General features: G+C 44.9%; 1 protein-coding gene across 1 annotated transcript; it reads left to right on the top strand.

Moving 5' to 3' along the window:
• The first annotated feature begins 997 nt into the window (after positions 1-997).
• Positions 998-5,357, top strand: LOC123092854 (F-box protein At3g07870). The gene is made up of 2 exons (XM_044514706.1): positions 998-1,158; positions 1,256-5,357. Exon 2 carries the CDS (start codon positions 1,333-1,335, stop codon positions 2,554-2,556), a length of 1,224 nt encoding a protein of 407 aa, XP_044370641.1. The 5' UTR covers positions 998-1,158; positions 1,256-1,332; the 3' UTR covers positions 2,557-5,357.
• The last annotated feature ends 22,466 nt before the right edge of the window (positions 5,358-27,823 follow it).

The following is a 27,823-nucleotide window of genomic DNA, read 5'->3' as shown; positions in this document are numbered from 1 at the left end:
GATTCCAAACATGCGTTGTTTTCCCCATCTCCAATTCGCCCGACAAGTCCCTGTTTCAAAACTTCTAGGCCTGCATGAAGCCATGAACAATTCACCACACTTGAGATGGTTGGGATTCAAGCTCCGATTCCAGCAAGTCAGAAGATGGGAAGTACTTTGCTTTCAGAATCCGCGCACTCAGCGATTCGACTCCTGAAGAACCCTCCAACCTTGCTTTTCGAACATGACAAGGTTGAAAATATCCGTATCCCGGAACCCCAAACCCCCATGTGTACTTAGGCATTGTCAGATGATCCCAAGACACCCAGGTCGTCTTTCTCTTTCCATCTTTACAACCCCAATTTTTTTTCCTTCCAAACCATGGTATTTAGCTGATTGCATAGCCCGCGAGGTAGCAAACAACATGACATACAATAAGTCAGGATCGCCGGTGCAATAGACTCTCCTTCCCAGAAGAGGCGATACATCTTTCAATCCAACACTGAACTTTTGACCAAAGCCTATCCAAATATCCGTTATTTACTCTTCCTCATATTTGATGGTAAGCCAAGGCATCGTTTATTCAAGGATTCATTGGAGACTGTAAGAACAACTTTGATAGAATTTCTTCACGACTCCGGGCAGCCCTTACCCAAAGAAAAAATAGAGGACTTTGACAGGTTAATTTTCTGACCATAAGCATCACAATATTGTTGCAGTGTCTTCAATGATTGTAGCAGCTTCTTCATTTGCTTTGAACATAATTAAGCTATCATCCACAAACAAAATGTGATTTACCGAAGGTGCTGAGGGTGCAACAACAACACGTACATTCTCATTGGTTGTTTTTGGGGGAACATTCTCATTGGTTTTTTTAGGGATACTGTCAGTGGTTTTTTTTAGACACGGATACTGTCATTGGTTTTTTTTAGAGTACCCAATGGGTACTCTCATTGGGTGGAATGTGACCAATTTGCCAAGTGGTCATGCCTAAGGCCAGGCCCAGATGAAAACGCCCAGAAGACCAGGAACCCTCTAGAATCCCCAATCCGGCAATTCCCGCACCGCAGCGTCTCCATCCCCACTTTCTTGTTCCAACGGCCGAAAGGGGATGGTGTTCTCGAGTTCTTGAGCGGGTCGACTCCGCGGCGAGAGAGACCAAGGGAAATCGAAGAACAGGTGCGTCCGCTCGCACCCGCCATCTCGTTTGCGTCTTCACGTGCTGGGGTTCCAACCATCTCTTGCTCGCTCATCCGGATCTGGGGAATTTTCGCAGGCACCGTCAGAACTCAGAAGGTTCGCGAACCCCTCCGACCTCGCCCCCTCCGACCTCGCCCCCTCCCGTCCCGTCCCATGGCGACGAGGGAGACCGAGCGAGGCTCCTCCGGCGGCCTCCCCGAGGACATGATCCCGGAGATCCTCGCCTGCCTGCCGCCCAAGCACCTCCTCCGCTCCCGCGCCGCCTGCAAGGCCTGGCGCAACCTCGCCACCGACCCCGCCTTCATCGGCAGGCACCACTCCTTCCAGCCACGGCAGCCCCTCGTCTTCACCTACGACGTCGGCGGCTGCCTCCAGGCCGTCGACCTCGCCACCAACAAGCGCCGGGCGGTCCTGCGGGTTATCCAGAGGGTGCCCGTGCCCCGCCCCTTCGCCGACGACGGCCGCGGCGCACTCATGGTCCACGGCTCGTGCAACGGCCTGCTCCTCCTCAGCTTCCACAGGTCCTTCTTCGTCTGCAACCCTGCGACGCGCCAAGGCGCTCGCCTGCCGCTGCTGCTTCAGGATGGCCGACATGTCGTGGGGTTCTACCAGCACGCCGCTTCCGGGGAGTACCGGGTGCTGTACCACGAGGCTGAGCGCCTGGGCCTCCAGAGCCGGCACTCCTACTACGTCCTCACGGTGGGATCCCCGCAGGCCAGGAGCATCGACCTTCGCACGTCGTCGGCTGAAGTGGGCGCTGGGCTGATGAGAGGGCTGGAGAGCTCTCGCACATCGCCGCCCGTCCTTAATGGCAGCCTGCACTGGTCGCCGCAACAGAGCCAAGGGGGCGACATACTGGTGTTCGACCAAGCTGCTGAGTCATTCAGGCGGATCTCTCCTCCCGCGGAGGCGAGCCTGACCAAGGACGACCACACGCAGCTGTTTGAGATGGAGGGCAAGCTTGCCATGTTCTGCTCGCCCCAATTCGCAAAGAACATGGCGGTTTGGTTCATGGATGACTACAAGGAGATGCGCTGGGTCTGGAAGTACTGGGTTAAGCTGTCCTTCAAGCTTGCTTATCAACCTATACCGTTGCCACTTTGTCCGATTGTCCTGTATCAAGAGGGGGATATGCTGGTGTCCGAGGAAGTCTCTGACAAGGTGTTGCATTGTGATAAGACAGGTAAATCGCAGGGGCCTGTTGACTGCTCTGCTGGGGGCACCAGAGTTACTCCACATATGCTCAAAGAAAGCCTTGTCCTCCATGAGTTCCTTCAGACGCAGCGGAATGATGGTGCCTGTGAATGGTTCTCCGAGGTCGAGTTCGCTGATGGCTCGGATACTGCAATCTCTGGTGATGAAACTCAAACTGATTAACTTCTTCTAATCAGTTTGACCTATTTGAACAGTTTGTCCCATTCATGATTCGCGCAGTGGTGACAGAGGTTCACAGATATTGAGTGATTCCTTCTTTCTCTTTTAATATGACAGCAGGGGTTTCTTGTAGTCTGTGCAATTATCTCGTGTTATGTCTCAGTACAAGGTATGTTGGATATTGCATGTTTTCCATAACATGGATTTTGAACGAATTGCATGTGTTCTAAACATGATTTCGAATGGCTTGGGCATCATATCGGATGATATACCTGCAGGTCATGATTGCTGTTATCGAACTTGTTTGTGTTACGGAATACAGATACCATTGCTATGTACTGTTTTCACTGCTGGAATTTAGGGTATCATCATTATGCTCTGAAGTTCTTTTTTAGTGGTTGCAGTTGTAGATTTTGATCTGGAGCCAATGCTACTATGTTGTTTTGTACCATTGTTGAGGTGATTGTTTTATAAGCTGCTCCTAATTTTGTCTACTGTTAGAGTTACATTCAGAGAAATGCAGATATGCATCTTCGGGATTACATGTTGGTGATTCATCTTCTATATTTCTGAATTTTTGTCTGGTGAGTTATCTTGCTGATGTTTGCACCAGATTCATTCATGCTTTGTTGGCATCATAGGCATTGTAGAAAACTGAACACTGTCATGCATGAAAATTGTGTTGTATGAAAAGATTTTAGGCATGTTGACTGCAATAGACAAAAGAACATTAGTTATGGTAGTATTTACTTACAGCTGAGAACATAGGAGTATTATATTATGTTCAATGATCAGTAGCTTAGTGCTGGATTTGGAGAAAGGTAGCTATATGCCTATACATTTTGAAGTGATGCCCAATGTTGAACTTAAAATGTTGCTTACATAATGCTATGCATCTTCACACCATTGATGTAGTGACTAGTTACAGTGGAGTGAAACTGTGGCAGTGTTACTTACCATGACTAGTATTCATACACTGGAATATGGAGTTGTTATCTTAAACTATAACTCCTTGGACTCAAATCTGAACACATTTTTGGGAAATGATGATGGTGACTTTTAGTATATTGCGCTTGTTTAGAGTCATTGAGTTGAAATACGGATTTGACATGAGGGAAGCCAGTGGCCAACTCTTCCAGCAGAGCGCATGAACGATGTTGATTCCTTCTTTCTCTTTTAATACGACAACATGGGTTCCTAATAGTCTGTGCAGTTATCCTCTATTATGTTTCAGTACACTGGATGTTGGAAATTGCAAAATTTTCGTTGCATGAATTGTGAACCAATTGCATGTGTTCTGGACATGATTTCGAAAGGCTTGTGCATCATATTGGATGATATGCCTGCAGGGATTGCTTTTATCGAACTTGTTTCTGATATGAAAAGATTCTAGGCATGTTGACTGCAATATCCAAAAGAACATTAGTTATGGTACTCCCTCCGTCCGGAAATACTTGTCGGACAAATGAATGAAAATGGATGTATGTAAAACTAAATTGCGTCTAGATACATCCGTTCCTCCGACAAGTATTTTGGGACGGAGGGAGTAGTATTTACTTGCAGCTTAGAATATAGTAAGTACTCCCTCCGTCCCAAAATTCTTGTCTTAGATTTGTCTAAATACGGATGGATCAAGTCACGTTTTAGTATTAGATACATTCGTATCTAGACTAATCTAAGACAAGAATTTTGGGACGCAGGGAGTATTATATAATCATTATTGCTACGTACTGTTTTCATTGCCGGAATTTAGGGTATCATCATTATGCTCTGAAGAATTTTTTTCAGTCGTGCAGTTGTAGATTGTGATCTGGAGCTGATGCTACTATGTTGTTTTTGTCCCATTGTTGAGGTGATTGTCCTATAAGCTGCTCCTAATTTTTGTCTACTGTTGGTGGCTCCTTCTTGACCACATGTTGGTGATTCATCTTCTATAGTTTTGATATTTTTTTGGTATGCCGAGTTATCTTGCTGATGTTTGCACCAGATTCATTCATGCTTTGTTGGCATCGTAGGCATTGTTGAAAACTGAACACTGTCATGCATGAAAGTTGTCTTTTATGCAAAGATTTCAGGCATGTTGACTGCAATTTGCAAAAGAACATTAGTTATGGTAGCATTTACTTAGAGCTGAGAACATAGTACTCCCTCAGTATCAAAAAACGTCTTATATTTTGATACAGAGGGAGTATTATATTGTGTTCAATGATCAGTAGCTTAGTGTTGGATTCGGAGAAAGGTCGCTATGCATTTGGAAGTGATGCCCTAACTGTTGAACTTAACTTGTTGCTTCCATAATGCCATGCATCTTCACACCATTAATGTACTCCGTAGTTACTAGTTACAGTGGAGTGAAATTGTGGCAGCGTTACTTACCATGACTAGTATTCATGCACTGGAATATCAGAGTTGTTATCTTAAACTGTAATTCCTTGGACTCAAATCTGAACACATTTGGGAAATGATGATGGGAGACTTTTAGTATATTGCGCGTCTTTTAGAGTCGTTGAGTCAAAATACGGATTTGGCATGAGGGAAGCTAGAGGCCAACTCTGCCAGCACAGTGCCTGGACGATGTCAAGCTTAGGATTTTGATCTCATGGCTGTGAAGGAAAAGCACAGTTGAATTTTATTCTTTTTAGGGGATTTTTGTCTGTAATGTGAGTTAGATTTGATGAGTTGATCACATGCCGTAGCTCGTCTGTGCTGCTAGTGTTTTTAACTCTTGATTATTTTTTTGGTCTTCATGTTTACTCTGATGGATCAGTTCATCAATAAAAATATATTTCTTCAGTGGATTTGAACTTTTTTACTGTGCTTTTTTCCCTCACAAAAACTTTGTACTTAATGAGAATGGTGCTTTCACTTGAGAAATGAATATTCTTTTGCAATACGTAATGATATAAATGGGTTGTGAGGGTCCATTTGTTAGAAAGATCAAATCGATGGCCGATGTTAAGGTACATGTATGAAGATCTTGCAGCTGAAATATGTTGATGGCCGTTTATTTTTTATTTTTTGAGGATTTTGATGGCCGATGCTGAAGTACAAGCAAGGAGATCTAGCTTACACGATGTCCGTTGAGAGTCGAAACAGTGGTACATTCTCCTTCGTGTGAGGTTAAGTGTTTACTTTAACCAAGAAATTTTATTTTCTTGTTTTTAAGATTCTTTTTGTGATAGCGTATCACATATGCCATGTGGTTGGAATTTTATTATCTAATTCATGAACATGTGTGCTGAAATAGATGAAGCCAACGAGGATACGTTTAGTTCTAATAAAACAGCGAGGATATATGTTTGGAAATGCTAAAAAACTGACGTCAAGATTTTTAAGCATGACAAACCGATTTTTTTTGGCAAATTATGTGTCGCAGGCATTTTTAAGCATGGCAAATTGAATGTTTTTTATGGCAAATTAATGTTTGATTGCCATAAAAAACATGCTCGCGACACACAATTTGCCATAATTTTTTATTTGCCATCCTTAATAATCTGACGACAGATTTGTGGTCGGGTTTTATATGTTTTTGTGACAACAATCATTTTTACATCAAAAATGAATTTTTTGACCAATTTCCTCTAGAGATCTTTTATTGTCCTGTAGTAACGCATATGTTTCTAGCTAGTATAACAAAATCTCATACTCTTACAAATTGATTTAAATAGCAAAACCGAAGAGACACTTGTGTAAGTTACAATCACAAGTTCACAACAACTCGGACATTTTAGGATGTTTGTCTGGCCAAAGAGAAGATCTCTACAAAGCATGGATGCTATTGTGAGAACTAGGCATGTCATTGTAGCAATGCAAAAATCCACAGATTCTCAGAGGCAATCAACACTAAAAAGTCATTGTATTGGTGATGCTATACTGCAAGGCAATTCTTGCATCGCATGTAGTCAATGCTTCCAAGCATTTTTGACCACCCTCTTGCCCACTCATTGCTAAACCTTGTTGTGTGCCCTCGGATACTAAGCTCCAAAGACTTTGATCACGGTCTCCGCAAACTTACTGACACACTTCAGGGTTGTGTCTTCTCCGATGCGAAGTGATAGGTAGAAGGTGGCTCGATTTTCCAATGAGACGATTTTTTTTATCTTTGTTGGACTTTGACGACTCGAATACACCAAACACTAGATGTTGCGCCTTAGTAACCACTAAACTAACCTGTATGGTTATTGACGGTGTTGGAAACTAAATCAACCTGATCACGGAGATCAATCCCTAAATGCAACCAAAGAACAAGCCAGAAACTGAGATATGCAACCTGAATTGCGGATGTGATGCGAATTACTTGATTTAACACAATGGGGTTTCAGTGACGCATAATATAGGAGGTCTCGCTGACCCCCGTGTTTATACAATGACCTAATGGGGGTATTTAAGGAGGGGTAAAGGGGGTGGGGCAGCTAGCCCAAGGAGGGAGGGTTGAATGCAACCTCAAGTCGGTTTCCTCTCTTTTTTATTCCAAAAATACATGGGCCTGACCCAAAACCGAGGTGGTGCAGCATCTATAGATGACCATGGACAAAATTATAAAGCGACAACTTGTATATTTTGCCCATGTTCCTCACGTGTCATCATAGTGACTTCAAAGTCTTGAAATCGTCATAGATCCATCTTTGCTCCTTATACGCCTGCAGTTATCTCCATGCTTGATCATACTCCAGTGTGTTTCGCTTGTCCCTACTATCTAATTTAGGGAGCAACATGTTCTCATCCTAAAAGCGAAAGTACAAGATCATTAAGTTATTAGGTGCGAGCTCTAGTCATTGGTCCTTGTATCTTTGGAACTTTAGTTGGTGTCGGGGTTGTGGGTGTAATTGTAGTAGGTATGTCCTCATCACGAATGTACTCATCCATTAAACTAGAAGGGATACCATATGTGCCACTCGCATTGCCATCAGTACCTTCTGGAAAGCAGTGAACCATATCTGTGGAACTTCATTCTTCCCATGCATGACATACATTTCTTTAGCTTTCATGACATTGGTTGGGTCTTCTATTTTGGTGAAGTGACACACATCCTCGTTGGAACCTTGGACTCCTCCTCTTCTTATTTCCTTGTATGCCCCACTGAGCTAGCATCAATGCAATGCTCCTCCTCTTTGTCTTTGAACAATTCATCAACAAAACCGTTCAAGGACGAAGAATCCTCAAAAAACTCATCTGCCATCAACCTCGTCTACACAAATTGTGAATTCATTATCATCTACATCAAACCAAACCATGTGATATAAACGACAAAATATGCACAAACTCATACCATATTCACTAAACATCATGGGGGTGTCGAGCTCGTCATCATCCAAGTTGGCAAGGGTAGGCCTCGGGGAGGGGGTGGGGGTTAGGGAATCTCCAAGGCGTACCCGCAAACTGCCGGCATCCGCCTAGACCGCGTTGTCCGGACCGCGGAAGCCATCCAACGCGGGCTTGTATCGATCCGCGAGGCGGTCCGGACGCGTTTTCTCCCACAAACCGGAGACAAACATGGGGGAGCTTTCCGGAGTCCAGACACCAGACATGTAGGACTCCGACACCCCCGCCCATCCTTTCCAGACCCTGCGAATCCATCCTTCCCATTTTCTCTCCTTCCTTTTTTCTCTCTTGCCTTTGCCGTCTAAAAGTGTAGGTTTACTCCCAAAGGGCGAGGGTGAATGGGAGATTTTTAGAAATTCGCCAGACTCTAAGGAATTTGACAAAGATCAGAGTGAAGAAATAAAAACGGTAGGGAACTAAGTCATCACAGATATAGAAAGCATGCATACAAGATACATACAGGTGAAGAACATGTAATTATAGACACATACAAGCATGATGAAGATGAACTGAAGAAATGAAAAACAACATGATGAAAGTCTTTAGTTCAAATTCTTTAGAAGGTAGATCACAAATTCTTCAGCAGCGGAAATACGTAAAGTAAAGGGTGAAGAATTTGAAACCAGGTAGGCTCGGTGAAGACACAACTATTTGGTAGTCCAGTTCCAATTTATGTATCAACTGTATGTCTGGTTGAGGCGGCTGAGATGAACTCAGAGGACACTTAGTCCTCAACGTATTTCTCTTGACCCAAGGTCACTTAGACCTCGCCTAATCACTCATGGTAAGTCTTCAAGGTAGACTTCCAAAACCTTCACATACTTGGTCACGGCACACCACAATTACTTTTGGGTGCTCAGAACATGACGCCTAACTGTCTAGAAGAATGACAGTCTTTAAAGGTAACAGGCGTCGGATCACACAGATCAATCTCTTCAGTGATGCTCAATCACTTTGGCTTTGGTTGGGTTTTCCTCACCTAGGTTTATCACAAAGTCGTCAGAGAAAGGGTTCACTACTGCAGGATGCTGCTAACGCGACACTACGATCAGAGACCCTTTGAGAAACTGTGTGCGATGCAATAATCGCAGACGGTGATGTATGAAAACCGTCGGAAATGATGCAAAACGTTTGTGATGAATGATACATCAAACACGGTTCAGATTATAGTTGCATGTGCGATGAGGGGCATACGGTTGATCTGTACGAACTATTTGCGATGAGACAAAACAACAAAAATGGGCAGCCAGATCAAGGTATGTGCGATATACGACATATAGTTCACTCCGATGAACCATTTGCGATGAGTAAGGTGAACACAAATGATTCGGTGTAACAAGATGTGTGTGATACCCGGCAAACAGGTCGGTAATCAGAATTGTGTGCGATCATTATAGACAGCCCATACGGTCATTTTTTGTGAATTGTGTGCTCGTCAGGGCACACAGTTCAACAAACCAACCTGTTGGCGATAATGTAGAAGATCTCTGTCGAATACATATTACTAACTGTCTGCAATGAGATTGACAGGATAAACAGAGATATATACAGTCTGCTTAATTTAGTCCTTCTTCTTCTTGTTGTTCTTGTTGGATGGCCTCGCGACATCGTCTTGGCGAGGACGCTTCTTGCCGCTAACCGTTGGCTTTTCATCGCCGCCGCCGTCGTCATCGTCGTTGCTGTCGTCGTCCTCCTCCTCCTCGTTCGACCATTCCTTCTCCTCATCATCGTCGTCCTCTTCTTCATCCTCCGATGGCTCCTCGTCCGTCTGGTTGTCGTCTGACGACTCCGAAGGTGGCGTCCCTTCCATGAACCAGATATAATCGAGGTTTGGGCTCGACGTCGGACTCATGGAAGACGAGCGGGATGATTCCGATGTTGACCTATCATCGGGCGCCAGACTGCTGGCCGAATTGTCGTCCTTGCTATCGCTCGACATGGATGTAGAGTGTGTGCCAATGTGTAGCGCGGCCTGCTAGGGATGATGAAGATGGTGGACACTTAAGCGGGGTATGCAGAGAAGAGAAACTGCCAATTGAAGCGGGGGTTGACGTATTATCTAACCGCTGATATAATCAACCGCAATTATTTGTACCCAGTCGCTCCAATTTCCCGGGGTTGCGCAGGACTCCTATTGGCTATTTGGTTGGTTTCCTTTTTCAGGACAAAAACAAGGAACGAGTTTTGGGATTATGCACCGGTACTAGTACGAACGGAGTAGGACAGTTGGCAAGCAATACATTGAGCTCTTCTTATTGCTAAAGCCAGTAATAATCAAACTAGAAAGGAAAAGAAAAAAGATAAAGAAAAATATCTGCATGAATCTTTGTAACATCAATGGCATAGGACCTCGATGTGCATTACTTAGAGCACATCTAGATGTGCTTTAGCAATACTGTCAAACAAAACCCCTAATCATCATTGCAAACAACGCATAGAACATGGCTAATGCGACAACCACAACTACACATGCTAGTTCATTCTTGTCTCTTGCTTTCATCTGTTGCCTGTGATTGATTCTTTCTTGCTTCATCGTACTGATTGTACATTCCAGACTAGCCAGTTACTTCTTTAGCTTTATGTTATCTTCTGCGAGCTTGGTGATAACACTCCGAGCCCTGCCATGCCATTCTTCATCCAGCCAGTTAACAAAGGCACAAGCCTCATATCCCTTCCAATGTTAAATAGTATTCTGGATGAGCGGTGGCATTAACTGAAGTAAAATGATGAACTTAATTAGCACTAACTGTCGGTGTCAAAACCAACGGATCTCGGGTAGGGGGTCCCAAACTGTGCATCTAAGGCTAATGGTAACAGGAGGCGGGGGCACAATGTTTACCCAGGTTCGGGCCCTCTCGATGGAGGTAATACCCTACTTCCTGCTTGATTGATCTTGATGATATGAGTATTACAAGAGTTGATCTACCATGAGATCGTAGAGGCTAAACCCTAGAAGCTAGCCTATGATTCTGATTGTTCTTGTCCTACGAACTAAACCCTCCGGTTTATATAGACACCGGAGGGGGCTAGGGTTACACAGAGTCGGTTACAGATAAGGAAATCTACATATCCGAATTGCCAAGCTTGCCTTCCACGCAAAGGAGAGTCCCACCCGGACACGGGACGAAGTCTTCAATCTTGTATCTTCATAGTCCAACAGTCCGGCATAAGTACATAGTCTGGCTGTCCGAGGACCCTCTAATCCAGGACTCCCTCAGTAGCCCCAGAACCAGGCTTCAATGACGATGAGTCTGGCGCGCAGATTGTCTTCGGCATTGCAAGGCGGGTTCCTTCTCCGAATACTCCATAGAAGATTTCGAACACAAGGATCGTGTCCGGCTCTGCAAAACAAATTTCACACACCACCGTAGAGAGCACAGTATTCCACAAATCTAATCTACTGACAACTTTTCATGGCGTGACATCACGCCGCGGCCCGGTTATTATATGAACCGTTTTCTCAACCTGCTACTGCACATATTGCGAGGGGTTTCATTGGCACATCTTGTCAAAGCAGAGATCGTGTCCCCTTATCACGGGATTCTCATCAATACGGGTGCAGGTAACCCAACCGCGCCATCAACATGGCGTTTGGGGAATAAGCGAGTTTACGGGGCAAGTGGGGAGGCGCACAGTTTCTACTGCCTTTATAAAGAGATAAGGATTCCTCATTTTCACCCATGCCTTCTTCTTCCTATGCTCATCCATTCTCGCTCGAGCTCTAGCGCCCTAGCTTTCACCTTCTCCGCAAAGCCATTCCAAGTATGTCCGGAGCGGGAGGCAAGTGGATGGTCTCCTCTGTTACGGAGGAGGACATCACGAAGCTTCGGGAGGCCGGATACCTGGCCGCAAACATCACACACCGGCTTCCGGCCGAAGGGCAAATCATCCCTACCCCGAAGCCCCAGGAGAGGGTAGTGTTTCTCTCTCACTTTGTCCGCGGACTAGGATTCCTCCTCCACCCATTTGTCCACGGGCTTATGTTCAACTATGGGCTGGACTTCCATGATCTGGCCCCTAACTTCATCCTCAACATCTCTGTGTTCATCGTCGTGTGCGAGGCCTTCCTCCGCATCACGCCCCACTTCGGCCTATGGATGAAGACCTTCAACGTGAAGCCAAAGGTGGTGGGCGGCCAGCAAGCGGAGTGCGGGGGCGCCATGGTGGGCAAGATGCCCAATGTCACCTGGCCCGAAGGCTCCTATGTGGAGACCGTGAAGGGGTGGCAATCGGGGTGGTTCTACATCACCGAGCCGCGCAACACCAACTGGGCGGCGACCCCCGAATTTTGATCCAGCGTCCCCATGCGGCTCACCTCCTGGAAAGAGAAGGGCTTAGCCTGGGGCTCAGCAGTGAAGCTGACCGGACTCCAGACCTGCGTCCAGAATATGATAGGCAAGAAAATCAAGCTTGTCAACATGGTCCAGGTCATGCTCATCTGTCGGATCCTTCCGTGTCAGAGACGGGCTTACAATTTGTGGGAGTTTGACCCGGCCGAACACCAGATGCTGCAAGAGCTCTTTGACACGCCACACGAAGACGTATGGAAGGTGATTTTTAATGCCACCAAGGTACCTCCACCTATAACCTAAGATCGCGGACTCAACGCAAAACGCCACGCCCATTTGGTGAGTTTTTATATTTTATAAGGTGTACCTTTTACCAGCACATCCGCAAGAGGAAACTAAGCCTCCATGCCAATTTAATCAGGACTGGGTAGCGATAGCGGAGCGGATTGACTGTCCGGCTCCGCTACCCGAAGATCAAGCATCGCCTCTCCTAACGAAGATGTTGTTTCCGGCGCCCTATGAGGTGCCGGAGAAGAAGGCCAAGAAGAAGGCCGCGGGGACCAGAAAAGGTCTCTGGTGCAAGGTGGCATCGGACGTGACGTCCGAAGTGTTGGGGAATGTAGTAATTTCAAAAAAAATCCTACGCACACGCAAGGATCATGGTGATGCATAGCAACGAGAGGGGAGAGTGTTGTCCAAGTACCCTCATAAACCGTAATCGGAAGCATTAGAACAACGCGGTTGATGTAGTCGTACGTCTTCACGATCCGACCGATCCAAGTACCGAACATACGGCACCTCCGAGTTCAGCACACGTTCAGCTCGATGACGATCCCCGGACTCCGATCCAGCAGGGTGTCGGGGCTGAGTTCCGTCAGCACGACGGCGTGGTGACGATGATGATGTTCTACCGACGCAGGGCTTCGCCTAAGCACCGCAACAATATGACCGAGGTGGAATATGGTGGAGGGGGGCACCGCACACGGCTAAGGAACAATCACGAAGATCAACTTGTGTGTCTTTGGGGTGCCCCCTACCCTCGTATCTAAAGGAGCAAGGGAGGAGGCCGGCCAGCCCTTGGGGCGCGCCAAGGAGGGGGGAGTCCTCCTCCTAGTAGGAGTAGGACTCTCCTTTCCTAGTCCAACTAGGAAGAGGGAAGGGGGAAGGAAAGAGAGGGAGAGGCAGAGGGAAAGAGGGGCCGCGCCCACCTCCCCTAGTCCAATTCGGACTCCTCATGGGAGGGGGCGCGCCACCTCCTGGGCTGCTGCCGTCTCTCTCCCCTCAGGCCCACTAAGGCCCAATACTTCCCCGGGGGGGGGGGGGTCCGGTAACCCCTCCGGCACTCCGATTTTCTCCGAAGTCACCTGGAACACTTCCGATGTCCGAATATAGTCGTCCAATATATCAATATTTATGTCTTGACCATTTCGAGACTCCTCGTCATGTCCGTGATCACATCCGGGACTCCGAACAACCATCGGTACATCAAAACTTATAAACTCATAATAAAACTGTCATCATAACGTTAAGCGTGCGGACCCTGCGGGTTCGAGAACTAGGTAGACATGACCTAGAACTGTTTCTGGTCAATAACCAATAGCAGAACCTGGATGCTCATATTGGCTCCTACATATTCTACGAAGATCTTTATTGGTCAAACCGCATAAAAACATACGGTGTTCCCTTTGTCATTGGTATGTTACTTGCCCGAGATTCAATCGTCGGTATCCAATACCTAGTTCAATCTCGTTACCGGCAAGTCTCTTTACTCGTTACGTAATGCATCATTCCGTAACCAACTCATTGGCCACATTGCTTGCAAGGCTTATAGTGATGTGCATTACCGAGAGGGCCCAGAGATACCTCTTCGACAATCGGAGTGACAAAACCTAATCTCGAAATACGCCAACTCAACATGTACCCTTGGAGACACCTGTAGAGCTCCTTTATAATCACCCAGTTACATTGTGATGTTTGGTAGCACACAAAGTGTTCCTCTGGTAAACGGGAGTTGCATAATCTCATAGTTGTAGGAACTTTGTATAAGTCATGAAGAAAGCAATAGCAACATACTAAACGATCAAATGCTAAGCTAACGGAATGGGTCAGGTCAATCACATCATTCTCCTAATGATGTGATCCCGTTAATCAAATGACAACACATGTCTATGGTTAGGAAACATAACCATCTTTGATTAATGAGCTAGTCAAGTAGAGGCATACTAGTGACATTAAGTTTGTCTATGTATTCACACATGTATCATGTTTCCGGTTAATACAATTCTAGCATGAATAATAAACATTTATCATGATATGAGGAAATAAATAATAACTTTATTATTGCCTCTAGGGCATATTTCCTTCAGTCTCCCACTTGCACTAGAGTCAATAATCTAGATTACACAGTAATGATTCTAACACCCATGGAGTCTTGGTGCTGATCATGTTTTGCTCGTGGAAGAGGCTTAGTCAACGGGTCTGCAACATTCAGATCCGTATGTATCTTGCAAATCTCTATGTCTCCCACCTGGACTTGGTCCCGGATGGAATTGAAGCGTCTCTTGATGTGCTTGGTCCTCTTGTGAAATCTGGATTCCTTTGCCAAGGCAATTGCACCAGTATTGTCACAGAAGATCTTCATTGGTCCCGATGCACTAGGTATGACACCTAGATCGGAAATGAACTCCTTCATCCAGACTCCTTCATTTGCTGCTTCCGAAGCAGCTATGTACTCCGCTTCGCATGTAGATCCCGCCACGACGCTTTGTTTAGAACTGCACCAACTTACAGCTCCACCGTTTAATAAAAACACGTATCCGGTTTGCGATTTAGAATCGTCCGGATCAGTGTCAAAGCTTGCATCGATGTAACCATTTACGACTAGCTCTTTGTCACCTCCATAAACGAGAAACATATCCTTAGTCCTTTTCAGGTATTTCAGGATGTTCTTGACCGCTGTCCAGTGATCAACTCCTGGATTACTTTGGTACCTACCTGCCAAGCTTATTGCTAAGCATACATCAGGTCTGGTACACAGCATTGCATACATGATAGAGCCTATGGCTGAAGCATAGGGAACATCTTTCATTTTCTCTCTATCTTCTGCTGTGGTCGGGCATTGAGTCTGACTCAACTTCACACCTTGTAATACAGGCAAGAACCCTTTCTTTGCCTGATCCATTTTGAACTTTTTCAAAACTTTATCAAGGTATGTGCTTTGTGAAAGTCCAATTAAGCGTCTTGATCTATCTCTATAGATCTTGATGCCCAATATGTAAGCAGCTTCACCGAGGTCTTTCATTGAAAAACTTTTATTCAAGTATCCCTTTATGCTATCCAGAAATTCTATATCATTTCCAATTAACAATATGTCATCTACATATAATATCAGAAATGCTACAGAGCTCCCACTCACTTTCTTGTAAATACAGGCTTCTCCAAAAGTCTGTATAAAACCATATGCTTTGATCACACTATCAAAGCGTTTATTCCAACTCCGAGATGCTTGCACCAGTCCATAAATGGATCGCTGGAGCTTGCACACTTTGTTAGCACCTTTTGGATCGACAAAACCTTCTGGTTGCATCATATACAACTCTTCTTCCAGAAATCCATTCAGGAATGCAGTTTTAACATCCATTTGCCAAATTTCATAATCATAAAATGCGGCAATTGCTAACATGATTCGGACAGACTTAAGCATCGCTACGGGTGAGAAAGTCTCATCGTAGTCAACCCCTTGAACTTGTCGAAAACCTTTCGCAACAAGTCGAGCTTTGTAGACAGTTACATTACCATCAGCGTCAGTCTTCTTCTTGAAGATCCATTTATTCTCGATGGCTTGCCGATCATCGGGCAAGTCAACCAAAGTCCATACTTTGTTCTCATACATGGATCCCATCTCAGATTTCATGGCCTCAAGCCATTTCGCGGAATCTGGGCTCATCATCGCTTCCTCATAGTTCGTAGGTTCGCCATGGTCAAGTAACATGACTTCCAGAATAGGATTACCGTACCACTCTGGTGCGGACCTTACTCTGGTAGACCTACAAGGTTCAATAGTAACTTGATCTGAAGTTTCATGATCAATATCATTAGCTTCCTCACTGATTGGTGTAGTTGTCACAGGAATCGATTCTTGTGATGAACTACTTTCCAACAAGGGAGCAGGTACAGTTACCTCATCAAGTTCTACTTTCCTCCCACTCACTTCTTTCGAGAGAAACTCCTTCTCTAGAAAGGATCCAAATTTAGCAACGAAAATCTTGCCTTCAGATCTGTGATAGAAGGTGTACCCAATAGTCTCTTTTGGGTATCCTATGAAGACACATTTCTCTGATTTGGGTTCGAGCTTATCTGGTTGAAGTTTCTTCACATAAGCATCGCAGCCCCAAACTTTAAGAAACGACAACTTTGGTTTCTTGCCAAACCACAGTTCATAAGGCGTCGTCTCAACGGATTTTGATGGTGCCCTATTTAACGTGAATGCGGCCGTCTCTAAAGCATAACCCCAAAACGATAGCGGTAAATCAGTAAGAGACATCATAGATCGCACCATATCTAATAAAGTACGATTACGACGTTCGGACACACCATTTCGTTGTGGTGTTCCGGGTGGCGTGAGTTGCGAAACTATTCCGCATTGTTTCAAATGTAGACCAAACTCGTAACTCAAATATTCTCCTCCACGATAAGATCGTAGAAATTTTATTTTCTTGTTACGATGATTTTCCACTTCACTCTGAAATTCTTTGAACTTTTCAAATGTTTCAGACTTGTGTTTCATCAAGTAGATATACCCATATCTGCTCAAATCATCTGTGAAGGTGAGAAAATAACGATACCCGCCGCGAGCTTCAATATTCATTGGACCACATACATCAGTATGTATGATTTCCAATAAATCAGTTGCTCGCTCCATAGTTCTGGAGAACGGCGTTTTAGTCATCTTGCCCATGAGGCACGGTTCACAAGTACCAAGTGATTCATAATCAAGTGATTCCAAAAGTCCATCAGTATGGAGTTTCTTCATGCGCTTTACACCGATATGACCTAAACGGCAGTGCCACAAATAAGTTGCACTATCATTATCAACTCTGCACCTTTTGGCTTCAACATTATGAATATGTGTATCACTACTTTCGAGATTCAATAAAAATAGACCACTCTTCAAGGGTGCATGACCATAAAAGATATTACTCATATAAATAGAACAACCATTATTCTCTGATTTAAATGAATAACCGTCTCGCATCAAACAAGATCCAGATATAATGTTCATGCTCAACGCTGGCACCAAAGAACAATTATTTAGGTCTAAAACTAATCCCGATGGTAGATGTAGAGGTAGCGTGCCGACCGCGATCACATCGACTTTGGAACCATTTCCCACGCGTATCGTCACCTCGTCCTTAGCCAATCTTCGCTTAATCCGCAGTCCCTGTTTCGAGTTGCAAATATTAGCAACAGAACCAATATCAAATACCCAGGTACTACTGCAAGCATTAGTAAGGTACACATCAATAACATGTATATCACATATACCTTTGTTCACTTTGCCATCCTTCTTATCCGCCAAATACTTGGGGCAGTTCCGCTTCCAGTGACCAGTTTGCTTGCAGTAGAAGCACTCAGTCTCAGGCTTAGGTCCAGACTTGGGTTTCTTCTCTTGAGCAGCAACTTGTTTGTTCTTCTTCTTGAAGTTCCCTTTCTTCTTCCCTTTGCCCTTTTTTTGAAACCGGTGGTCTTATTGACCATCAACACTTGATGCTCCTTTTTGATTTCTACCTCCGCAGCCTTTAGCATTGCGAAGAGCTCGGGAATAGTCTTGTCCATCCCTTGCATATTATAGTTCATCACGAAGCTCTTGTAGCTTGGTGGCAGTGATTGAAGAATTCTGTCAATGACACTATCATCAGGAAGATTAACTCCCAGTTGAATCAAGTGATTATTATACCTAGACATTTTGAGTATATGTTCACTGACAGAACTATTCTCCTCCATCTTACAACTATAGAACTTATTGGAGACTTCATATCTCTCAATCCGGGCATTTGCTTGAAATATTAACTTCAACTCCTGGAACATCCCATATGCTCCATGACGTTCAAAACGTCGTTGAAGACCCGGTTCCAAGCCGTAAAGCATGGCACACTGAACTATCGAGTAGTCATCAGCTTTGCTCTGCCAGACGTTCTTAACATCGTCAGTTGCATCTGTAGTAGGCCTGGCACCCAGCGGTGCTTCCAGGACGTAATTCTTCTGTGCAGCAATGAGGATAATCCTCAGGTTACAGACCCAGTCCGTGTAATTGCTACCATCATCTTTCAACTTAGCTTTCTCAAGGAACACATTAAAATTCAACGGAACAACAACACGAGCCATATATCTACAACAAACATAGACAAGCAAAATACTATCAGGTACTAAGTTCATGATAAATTTAAGTTCAATTAATCATATTACTTAAGAACTCCCACTTAGACAGACATCTCTCTAGTCATCTAAGTGATCACGTGACCCAAATCAACTAAACCATGTCCGATCATCACGTGAGATGGAGGAGTTTCAATGGTGAACATCACTATGTTGATCATATCTACTATATGATTCATGTTTGACCTTTCGGTCTCCGTGTTCCGAGGCCATATCTGTATATGCTAGGCTCGTCAAGTTTAACCTGAGTATTCCGCGTGTGCAACTATTTTGCACCCGTTGTATTCATCATCATGTGGTGTCTCAGCACGAAGAACTTTCACAACGGTGCATACTCAGGGAGAACACCTCTTGATAATTTAGTGAGAGATCATCTTAAAATGCTACCATCAATCAAAGCTAGATAAGATGCATAAAGGATAAACATCACATGCAATCAATATAAGTGATATGATATGGCCATCATCATCTTGTGCTTGTGATCTCCATCTCCGAAGCACCGTCGTGATAACCATCGTCACCGGCGCGACACCTTGATCTCCATTGTAGCATCGTTGTCGTTTACGCCATCTATTGCTTCTACGACTATTGCTACCGCTTAGTGATAAAGTAAAGCAATTACAGGGCGTTTGCATTTCATACAATAAAGCAACAACCATATGGCTCCTGCCAGTTGCCGATAACTTTGGTTACAAAACATGATCATCTCATACAATAAAATATAGCATCACGTCTTGACCATATCACATCACAACATGCCCTGCAAAAACAAGTTAGATGTCCTCTACTTTGTTATTGCAAAATTTACGTGGCTGCTACGGGCTGAGCAAGAACTGTTCTTACCTACGCATCAAAACCACAACGATAGTTCGTCAAGTTAGTGTTGTTTTAACCTTCGCAAGGACCGGGCGTAGCCACACTCGGTTCAACTAAAGTGAGAGAGACAGACACCCGCCAGTCACCTTTAAGCAACGAGTGCTCGTAGCGGTGAAACCAGTCTCGCGTAAGCGTACGCGTAATGTCGGTCCGGGCCGCTTCATCTCACAATACCGCTGAACCAAAGTATGACATGTTGGTAAGCAGTAATGACTTGTATCGCCCACAACTCACTTGTGTTCTACTCGTGCATATGACATCTACGCATAAAACCAGGCTCGGATGCCACTGTTGGGGAACGTAGTAATTTCAAAAAAATTCCTACGCACACGCAAGGATCATGGTGATGCATAGCAACGAGAGGGGAGAGTGTTGTCCACGTACCCTCGTAGACCATATGCGGAAGCATTAGAACAACACAGTTGATGTAGTCGTACATCTTCACGATCCGACCGATCCAAGTACCGAACGTACGACACCTCCGAGTTCAGCACACGTTCAGCTCGATGACGATCCCCAGACTCCGATCCAGCAGGGTGTCGGGGATGAGTTCCGTCAGCACGACGGCGTGGTGACGATGATGATGCTCTACTGACGCAGGGCTTCGCCTAAGCACCGCAACGATATGACCGAGGCGGAATATGGTGGAGGGGGGCACCGCACACGGCTAAGGAACGATCACGAAGATCAACTTGTGTGTCTTTGGGGTGTCCCTCTACCCCCGTATCTAAAGGAGCAAGGGGGGAGGCCGGCCGGCCCTTGGGGCGCGCCAAGGAGGGGGGAGTCCTCCTCCTAGTAGGAGTAGGACTCCCCTTTCCTAGTCCAACTAGGAAGAGGGAAGGGGGATGGAAAGAGAGGGAGAGGAAGAGGGAAAGAGGGGCCGCGCCCCCCTCCCCTAGTCCAATTCGGACTCCTCATGGGAGGGGGCCTGCCACCTCCTGGGCTGCTGCCCTCTCTCTCCCCTCAGGACCACTAAGGCCCAATACTTCCCCGGGGGGGGGGGGTTTGGTAACCCCTCCGGCACTCCGGTTTTCTCCGAAATCACCCGGAACACTTCCGGTGTCCGAATATAGTCGTCCAATATATCAATCTTTATGTCTCGACCATTTCGAGACTCCTCGTCATGTCTGTGGTCACATCCGGGACTCCGAACAACCTTCGGTACATCAAAACTTATAAACTCATAATAAAATTGTCATCGTAACGTTAAGCGTGCGGACCCTATGGGTTCGAGAACTATGTAGACATGACCTAGAACTGTTTCTGGTCAATAGCCAATAGCGGAACCTGGATGCTCATATTGGCTCCTACATATTCTACGAAGATCTTTATCGGTCAAACCGCATAACAACATACGTTGTTCCCTTTGTCATCGGTATGTTACTTGCCCGAGATTCGATCGTCGGTATCCAATACCTAGTTCAATCTTGTTACCGGCAAGTCTCTTTACTCGTTACGTAATGCATCATTCCGTAACCAACACATTGGCCACATTGCTTGCAAGGCTTATAGTGATGTGCATTACCGAGAGGGCCCAGAGATACCTCTCCGACAATCGGAGTGACAAAACCTAATCTCGAAATACGCCAACTCAACATGTACCCTTGGAGACACCTGTAGAGCTCCTTTATAATCACCCAGTTACGTTGTGACGTTTGGTAGCACACAAAGTGTTCCTCCGGTAAACGGGATTTGCATAATCTCATAGTTGTAGGAACTTTGTATAAGTCATTAAGAAAGCAATAGCAACATACTAAATGATCAAATGCTAAGCTAACGGAATGGGTTAGGTCAATAACATCATTCTCCTAATGGTGTGATCCCGTTAATCAAATGAAAACACATGTCTATGGTTTGGAAACATAACCATCTTTGATTAATGAGCTAGTCAAGTAGAGGCATACTAGTGAGATTAAGTTTGTCTATGTATTCACACATGTATCATGTTTCCGGTTAATACAATTCTAGCATGAATAATAAACATTTATCATGATATGAGGAAATAAATAATAACTTTATTATTGCCTCTAGAGCATATGATCCAAGTAGGAAAAATATGTTAGTTTATGCCTCTCCCTCATATGAAGTTGCAATGACGACTATCCATCTTGTTAACAATTGCCTAGGACAATTCCGCACATTGATACACCATTATTCCACACTCGCTATTTATATTATTTAGTAATATATTCTAACTTTATGATAACATCACCTACTTTTATATTTTAGCTCTCCGATATCATACAAAGTTATCCTCTTTATACCCACAACACAGTTTTATTTCTTGTTTCTAGTTGGAAGCAAATGTTTGGTGCACGTAGAGTCATATCAGTGGCAGATAGGACTTGAGAGAATATTGATCTTACCTTTGGCTCCTTGTGGGTTCGACGCTCCATATTTATCACTTCCACCTTTGGGAATTGCTATGATGATTCCCTGCACTTGGGGATTATCAAGCTCTTTTCTGGCGCCGTAGCCGGGGAGCAATAGCGTGGGGTTGATATTCTCGTGTGTGCTTGCTTGCTTTCTTTACTTAGTAGATTTTGTTTTTCCTTTTTGTTTCTATTTAGTTGTGGGTGAAACATGCAAAAAATTTTAAAAAAAGAATGATAATACCAAAAATTATTTACTTGCCTCTCATGCCTAAAAAAGTTTTTCAAAAAGAGAAGTGATTGGAAAGTTATGCATTGAAGAAGTGAGGGTCGACCTTGAGCACTTGTGTTCATGCTCACGGAAACAATGTACTCCCTTCGTTCGGATTTAGATGTCGCGAGTGCTGTATAGTACACATTTTGCAAACACGTCCTTATACTTTCAAATCATTTGAAAAAACACCCATCTCCTTCCTCAGTTCTCCACCGTCGCCCGCGCGTCACCGGCTCTGGCCACCTTCCCCCGTCTTCCTCCCCAGTGCACCGTTCTCCTCAGCACCCAGCCGCGCTTCATAGGACCCAGCCGCCTGTGCAGGAGACGACCTGCGTCGTCACGGAGGAGACGCGCAGGACATCCACGGACGCGACATGCGCCGCCGCCCACCTGCGAAGCCGCCATGGTTGTGCCCTCACCTACCTGAGCAGCGGGATTGCTCCAACAGTCACCTCCCTCTGAATCGTGCCGAGAAGCACAAAATCGATGACTGGGTCCTTGATTTCGTCCACCTTGGTCGCCGTCGCCGCGGACAATTCTGGCCGCCGTCGCCGATGCTGGGTCTTCATCGCCGCTCTGGCCCAGGGTGTTCGTCGCCGTGTTGGCCCTGCTCAACCTCTCCTCCAAGGCCAGGATCTTCCTCTCTGTGCTGGTCCTGCTTCGACGGTTGCGCCCGCCCCCGCCTCTGTTGCTGCTGCTGGTATTCCCCGCCTCGCCCCCAGTTACTGAATGCCTCCCTGTTGGATGCTGGATTGAACACTGAATGCTGGATGCTGAATGCCTCCCTGTTTAATTGTAAAGCAAAACTAAATTAAAGTGAAATTGAATTCTGAATGCTGCTGATAACATAATTATACTGAATAGTACTCCTACTGAATGCTGAATGCTGAATGCTGGAGTAGTTGATGCTGCTGAATGTTGAATGATGATGCTGGAGTACTGAATTAGGAGCAGGAGTAGTAAATTCACTTACTGGAGTACTGAATGATGATGCTGGAGTACTGAATGATGATGTTGTTTAAAATTGATGCCAGTACTCCTACTCTGTACATTTGGAGGACACTCTCTTCTCTCAGTGCAGCAGTGCTTGCTACCAAAAATAAATAAACTGTGTCAGGTAACTACTGGTAGATGAAGCTAACTACTGGTAGATGAACCTTTTCCTGAATATGCCGAAACTTGAACTGAATTTCAGTGCAACGGTCTTCCTACTGGTAGATCTACCATATCTAAATTCAATGCCATCAATGAACCTTTTCCTTTAACTGAAACTTGAACTGAATTTAACCGCTCACTCCTTTAATTAACTTAAACCTTTTCCTTCAAGTAAAATAAACTAAAATCTTTTCCCTTAATTAACTTAGACCTTTTCCTTCAAGTAAAATAAACTGAAATATTTTCCTTCATGCATTAGGAATAGTTTCTCTTCTCTCTCATCTCTTTGTCTTCTCTTCTCGGCCTACAAGAGGAGTACTCCATTAACAGTAGCAGTGCAAATAATTTTGTACTCCTGCTCCTAAATTCAGCAATTAGTGTAGGAGTAGTTTAGTGTAGTTCTTGGAGTAGTAGAGGAAGAGGAGCAGTAGTGCAAAGAATTCTCAAACTTTAGCATGGACTGAATAATGGTGCATAATTTAGTCAAATTCAGTTAGGGATTTTGTTAGGATTGTTACTGGATCATTCATGGACTAAATAATTCAGTCAAGTTTAGCTAAGATAATTCAGCTTGCATCATTCATGGGACTGAATAATGTTGGTGCAAAGTTTAGTGATCACATAATTCAGGTTAAAACATGTTCTTCCTGTGTTGCTGTATTTTGTTAGGGATTTTGCTACTGCTGTCAGCACTGTTTTTTATTGTACTCCTCTTTTCTCTTCTCTTATCTTCTCTTCTCCTCTATTAGGAGTACAGTAGTAGGAGTAGGACTTACTGTTTAGCAAGGATTTTGTCTGGAGTATTAACTTATTAACTGTGAGCAGTCAATTTGTCAATGTTTATGTTTTTATTTTTGTTGTCACTACAATTTGTGGAGCTGCTCTCTCTGTTCTTCCTCTTTCTCCCCATGAAATACTCCTGGAGTAGGTTTTAATAGATGATTATCAGACATTTTTGTCAGTGTAAATTTGCTCTGCGTTTTTGTAAATATGGAATTTGTTTTTCTGCAGGATATCACTTTGTAAAATACCTTATCAGTGTTGATTTGCTTTTTACTTTTTTCAGGAAAGAACAAGCTACTAACACTTCTTCAGGGAAGAACAAGAAATTGTCATTTTTACAGGGAAAAGAACAAAGGTACCATCAGTTTTTAGTAGTTCATTTTTGTGCCAGCAATTCCATTTTTCAGCTTGCTTTCATTTGCTGAGTGGGCAACTTGAAGGAGTACTCATTTTTCATATAAACTTTCATGTTCTTTCTTATTGGATCATGAACAGTTACCTGAGCAAGTGCTCCACCGCCGCAATGATGTTTGGGATTGATCTCAACATGAGTCCTCAACAAGATAATGCCTCAGAACTTGTAGATCAATAGGAAGAACACAACAGTCAACAACGATACAACAATGAAGAACCAGTTAATAATGAAGCAACAGGTACTACCTCCAAAACTTTTGCATTTTCATTTCCATGATCTACTCCTATTATTTGCAATAGTTACATGACTTGTCTTTTGCTCCTTATTTGACAGGGGAAGAAGCAAGTGGTGTAGAGGAACCAATTCATGAAGAAGCAAGTGGTGTAGAGGAAGCAATTCATGAGGAAGCAAGTGCTGTACAGAAACCAATTCACGGGGAACTCACAAATGAGGAGAGATATGGTATTTATTTTGCACTCATGGTGATCAAGACCCAAAATGGACAAGTTCTGAAAAAAGACAAGGAGGTCATTGCTAGCCTACTCGATACAACCATAAGAACTATTGAGAGAATATGGGAAAGAGCTCTTAAACAGATTGAAAAAGGGGAGAAAGTTGATGTCTCAAATCAAAAGCCAGGTAGAGTTGGCCGCAAGTGGAAATATTTGGATCTGTCGAGGGTGGTGACAATCCCATTGAACAGAAGGAGAACATTGCGAGGTCTGTCAAAGGCATTGGGTGTAAGCTGCACGACCTTACACTCAAGGTTCGAGTGGGGTCATTTGAGGCGTCACAGTAATAAGTTGAGGCCCCACTTAAACCTATCCAACATTGTAAAGAGATTGAAATGGTGCTTGGCTATGTGTGAAGATTATTGGTCTGCGACACGGGAATTAGACAACATAGCCTACATGGATGAAAAGTGGTTCAACATGACTGGGGAGGTGAACAACTACTATTTGCTTCCCGAAGAACTCGACCCCTTGCACACCTTGCATCATAAGGATAGCATCGCCAAGGTGATGTTTCTCGCAGCCGTGGCTAAACCAAGATACGGCAAAGGTGGTGAGCTCAACATTTCGGCTTTTGTCACAGAGTCTCCTGCTCAAAGAACCAGTGAAAGCAGAGATAAAGGGATGCTCGATCTCAAATCATTGAAAGTCACATGAGATGTAATGAGGTATTACATGTGTGAGAAACTTATTCCTGCGATCCAAGAGCGCTGGACGAATGAAGATGAAGGACGCATATCCAACAAGATAATGCCACGCCACATATTCTTCCCGATGACCCGGTTTTCCGACAAGTCATAGAACAGACTGATTTGGATATTAAGTTGCTTCAACAGCCTCCAAACAGTCCCGACATGAACATTCTTGATCTCTGCATATCCAGGTCTCTCCAGTCCCACACTGATAGCAGAGCAGCTCAAAGCATCAGGGAACTGATAGAAGGTGTGGAGGAGGAATATCGAAACTACCCGGTTGATAAGATAGCTAGAAGCTTCGTGATGCTGCAGTCATGCATCCGAGAAGTAATGAGAAACAAGGGAGCGATAAACTACTCGATCCCTCACATGAACAAGGAACGCCGGCAGGCAGAAGGACGGCTTCCTATAGCTCTATCTATCGATCATGAGCTAGTTGGACAGACCAAAGCCTTTATAGAAGAGGCAGAAGCAATCTTAGCAGCAGAAAAAGAGCAGAAGCAGCAGGAAAAGAGCAGCAAGAAAAGAGCCGCAGCAGCCTTGAAGAAGCAGAAACACCCTTCGAATACCAGCAGCCTCCAAACAACAGGAAAAGAGAACCAGGAGCCTTCAAGCAGCAGAAACACCCTTCGAGTACCAGCAGTCTCCAAGAAGTAGGAAAAGAGCAGCAACAACCTTCAAGCAGCAGGAAAAGAGCACGAGCAGCCTCCTCCGAGCAGCAGGAAAAGAGCAGCCACCTCCTTCAAGCGGCAGAAACACCCTTCAAGTACTAGTAGCCTCCAAGCGGCAGAAACACCATTCAAAAAAGCACCTAATTCTTTTGCCTCTTCTGAGTCTGAATCCCATGGCTGCACTTGGAAGTGAGTATTTTCTTTGGCTTTGCGCCCAAAAGCAGTTGACTAGGGGTACTGTCAGTGCCCTCATCTTGTTCATTCTTGGCATTGCCAGCTTCATGTTCCACACCTAGGCATAACAAAATATTAGTATTTATTTTTATAAAAAAATATTACTATCTCAATATGAAACAAGTTGAGGCAAGTATTTCAACAAAAATAACCATGCTAGGAGAGGTTAAATGAACATGCCTTTTGTTTTCCATATAAGAGGGTTAACTGAGCATCCTTTCAGATATTCTCAAAAGAAAAAGAAAAAGAGCAGTCTTTCAGATGATAGGTAAACTAAAAAGGCACAGTGGGTGGACATGAGGTGACTTGAGCAAGGATCTATACTGTGGCTGGACACTGAGATTAACCAATCAACTTTTTCATGTTGTAACAGGAATAATAGTAACATGACTAATCAACATGCAGTAAATAATCGATATATAATTATTGGTGCCATTTATGTTTTTATATACTCCCTCTGTAAACAAATAGAGGTCGTATGTCCCATCTCCTATGCAGCGGTGAAGAGAGCTAAAGCAGAGCATGCTTATCTAGGCTGAAGAACAGAGTCCAACAGAATAGAGGAGGTAGAAAGCTGAACCCCGGAGACGCTTTGGCACGCGCATAGGAAGCCCGCCGTCCGATGTGCAAGCAAAGGTTTGGGTAACTTCCTGATGAGGTTTATAGGGCTGGCTGGGAAAAGGAATTGGGCATCTCAAGATCACACCACGAACTGAACCTGGGGTACCCTGGCAAGCACCAACTGTAAAGAAAAGATGGATGGTGCCCAACATTCAGAGATGAACAACGGCACAACATTCAGAAGCAGCGGCGCAGGTTGTTCCTTCAGGCTAGAGCAGGGGTGGAGTACCTTGAGGCTGGAGCAGGGGTGGAGCGGCGTCCTCCATAGCACCGGGGTCACGGAGCAGAGCAGGGGTGGAGCAGCGTCCTCCATGGCGTCGGCATCCCGGTGCGCGAGCGAGCTGCATGGTGGATCTGGGAGGGAGAGAGGATGGGGTCTCCCCTGAAGCTCACGGCCACCGGCGCCAGGAGCTTGGCGGCGGTGAAGGCCTTGCATCGACGGAATCCGTCGCCGGCTTGAACTCAAAGGTCCAAGCTTGAACTCAATCCGTCGCCACGGGAAGGAGGAGAGGAGTGCGGCGAGGCCACCGAAGGTGGGGGAGGAGAGTGCGGCGACGCGATAGAAGGTGGGGAGGGGACGGGGAGGGGGGAGAGCGCAGCGGCAGCGTGGCGGCGA

Source organism: Triticum aestivum, chromosome 4B, assembly GCF_018294505.1.
Source record: "Triticum aestivum cultivar Chinese Spring chromosome 4B, IWGSC CS RefSeq v2.1, whole genome shotgun sequence".
NCBI lineage: Eukaryota > Viridiplantae > Streptophyta > Magnoliopsida > Poales > Poaceae > Triticum > Triticum aestivum.
This window is presented reverse-complemented; position numbering and strand designations above follow the sequence as displayed.

Bases quoted from the DNA above. Each gene is read 5' to 3' on its own strand.
- LOC123092854 (XM_044514706.1), top strand. From the start codon at position 1,333: ATGGCGACGAGGGAGACCGAGCGAGGCTCCTCCGGCGGCCTCCCCGAG.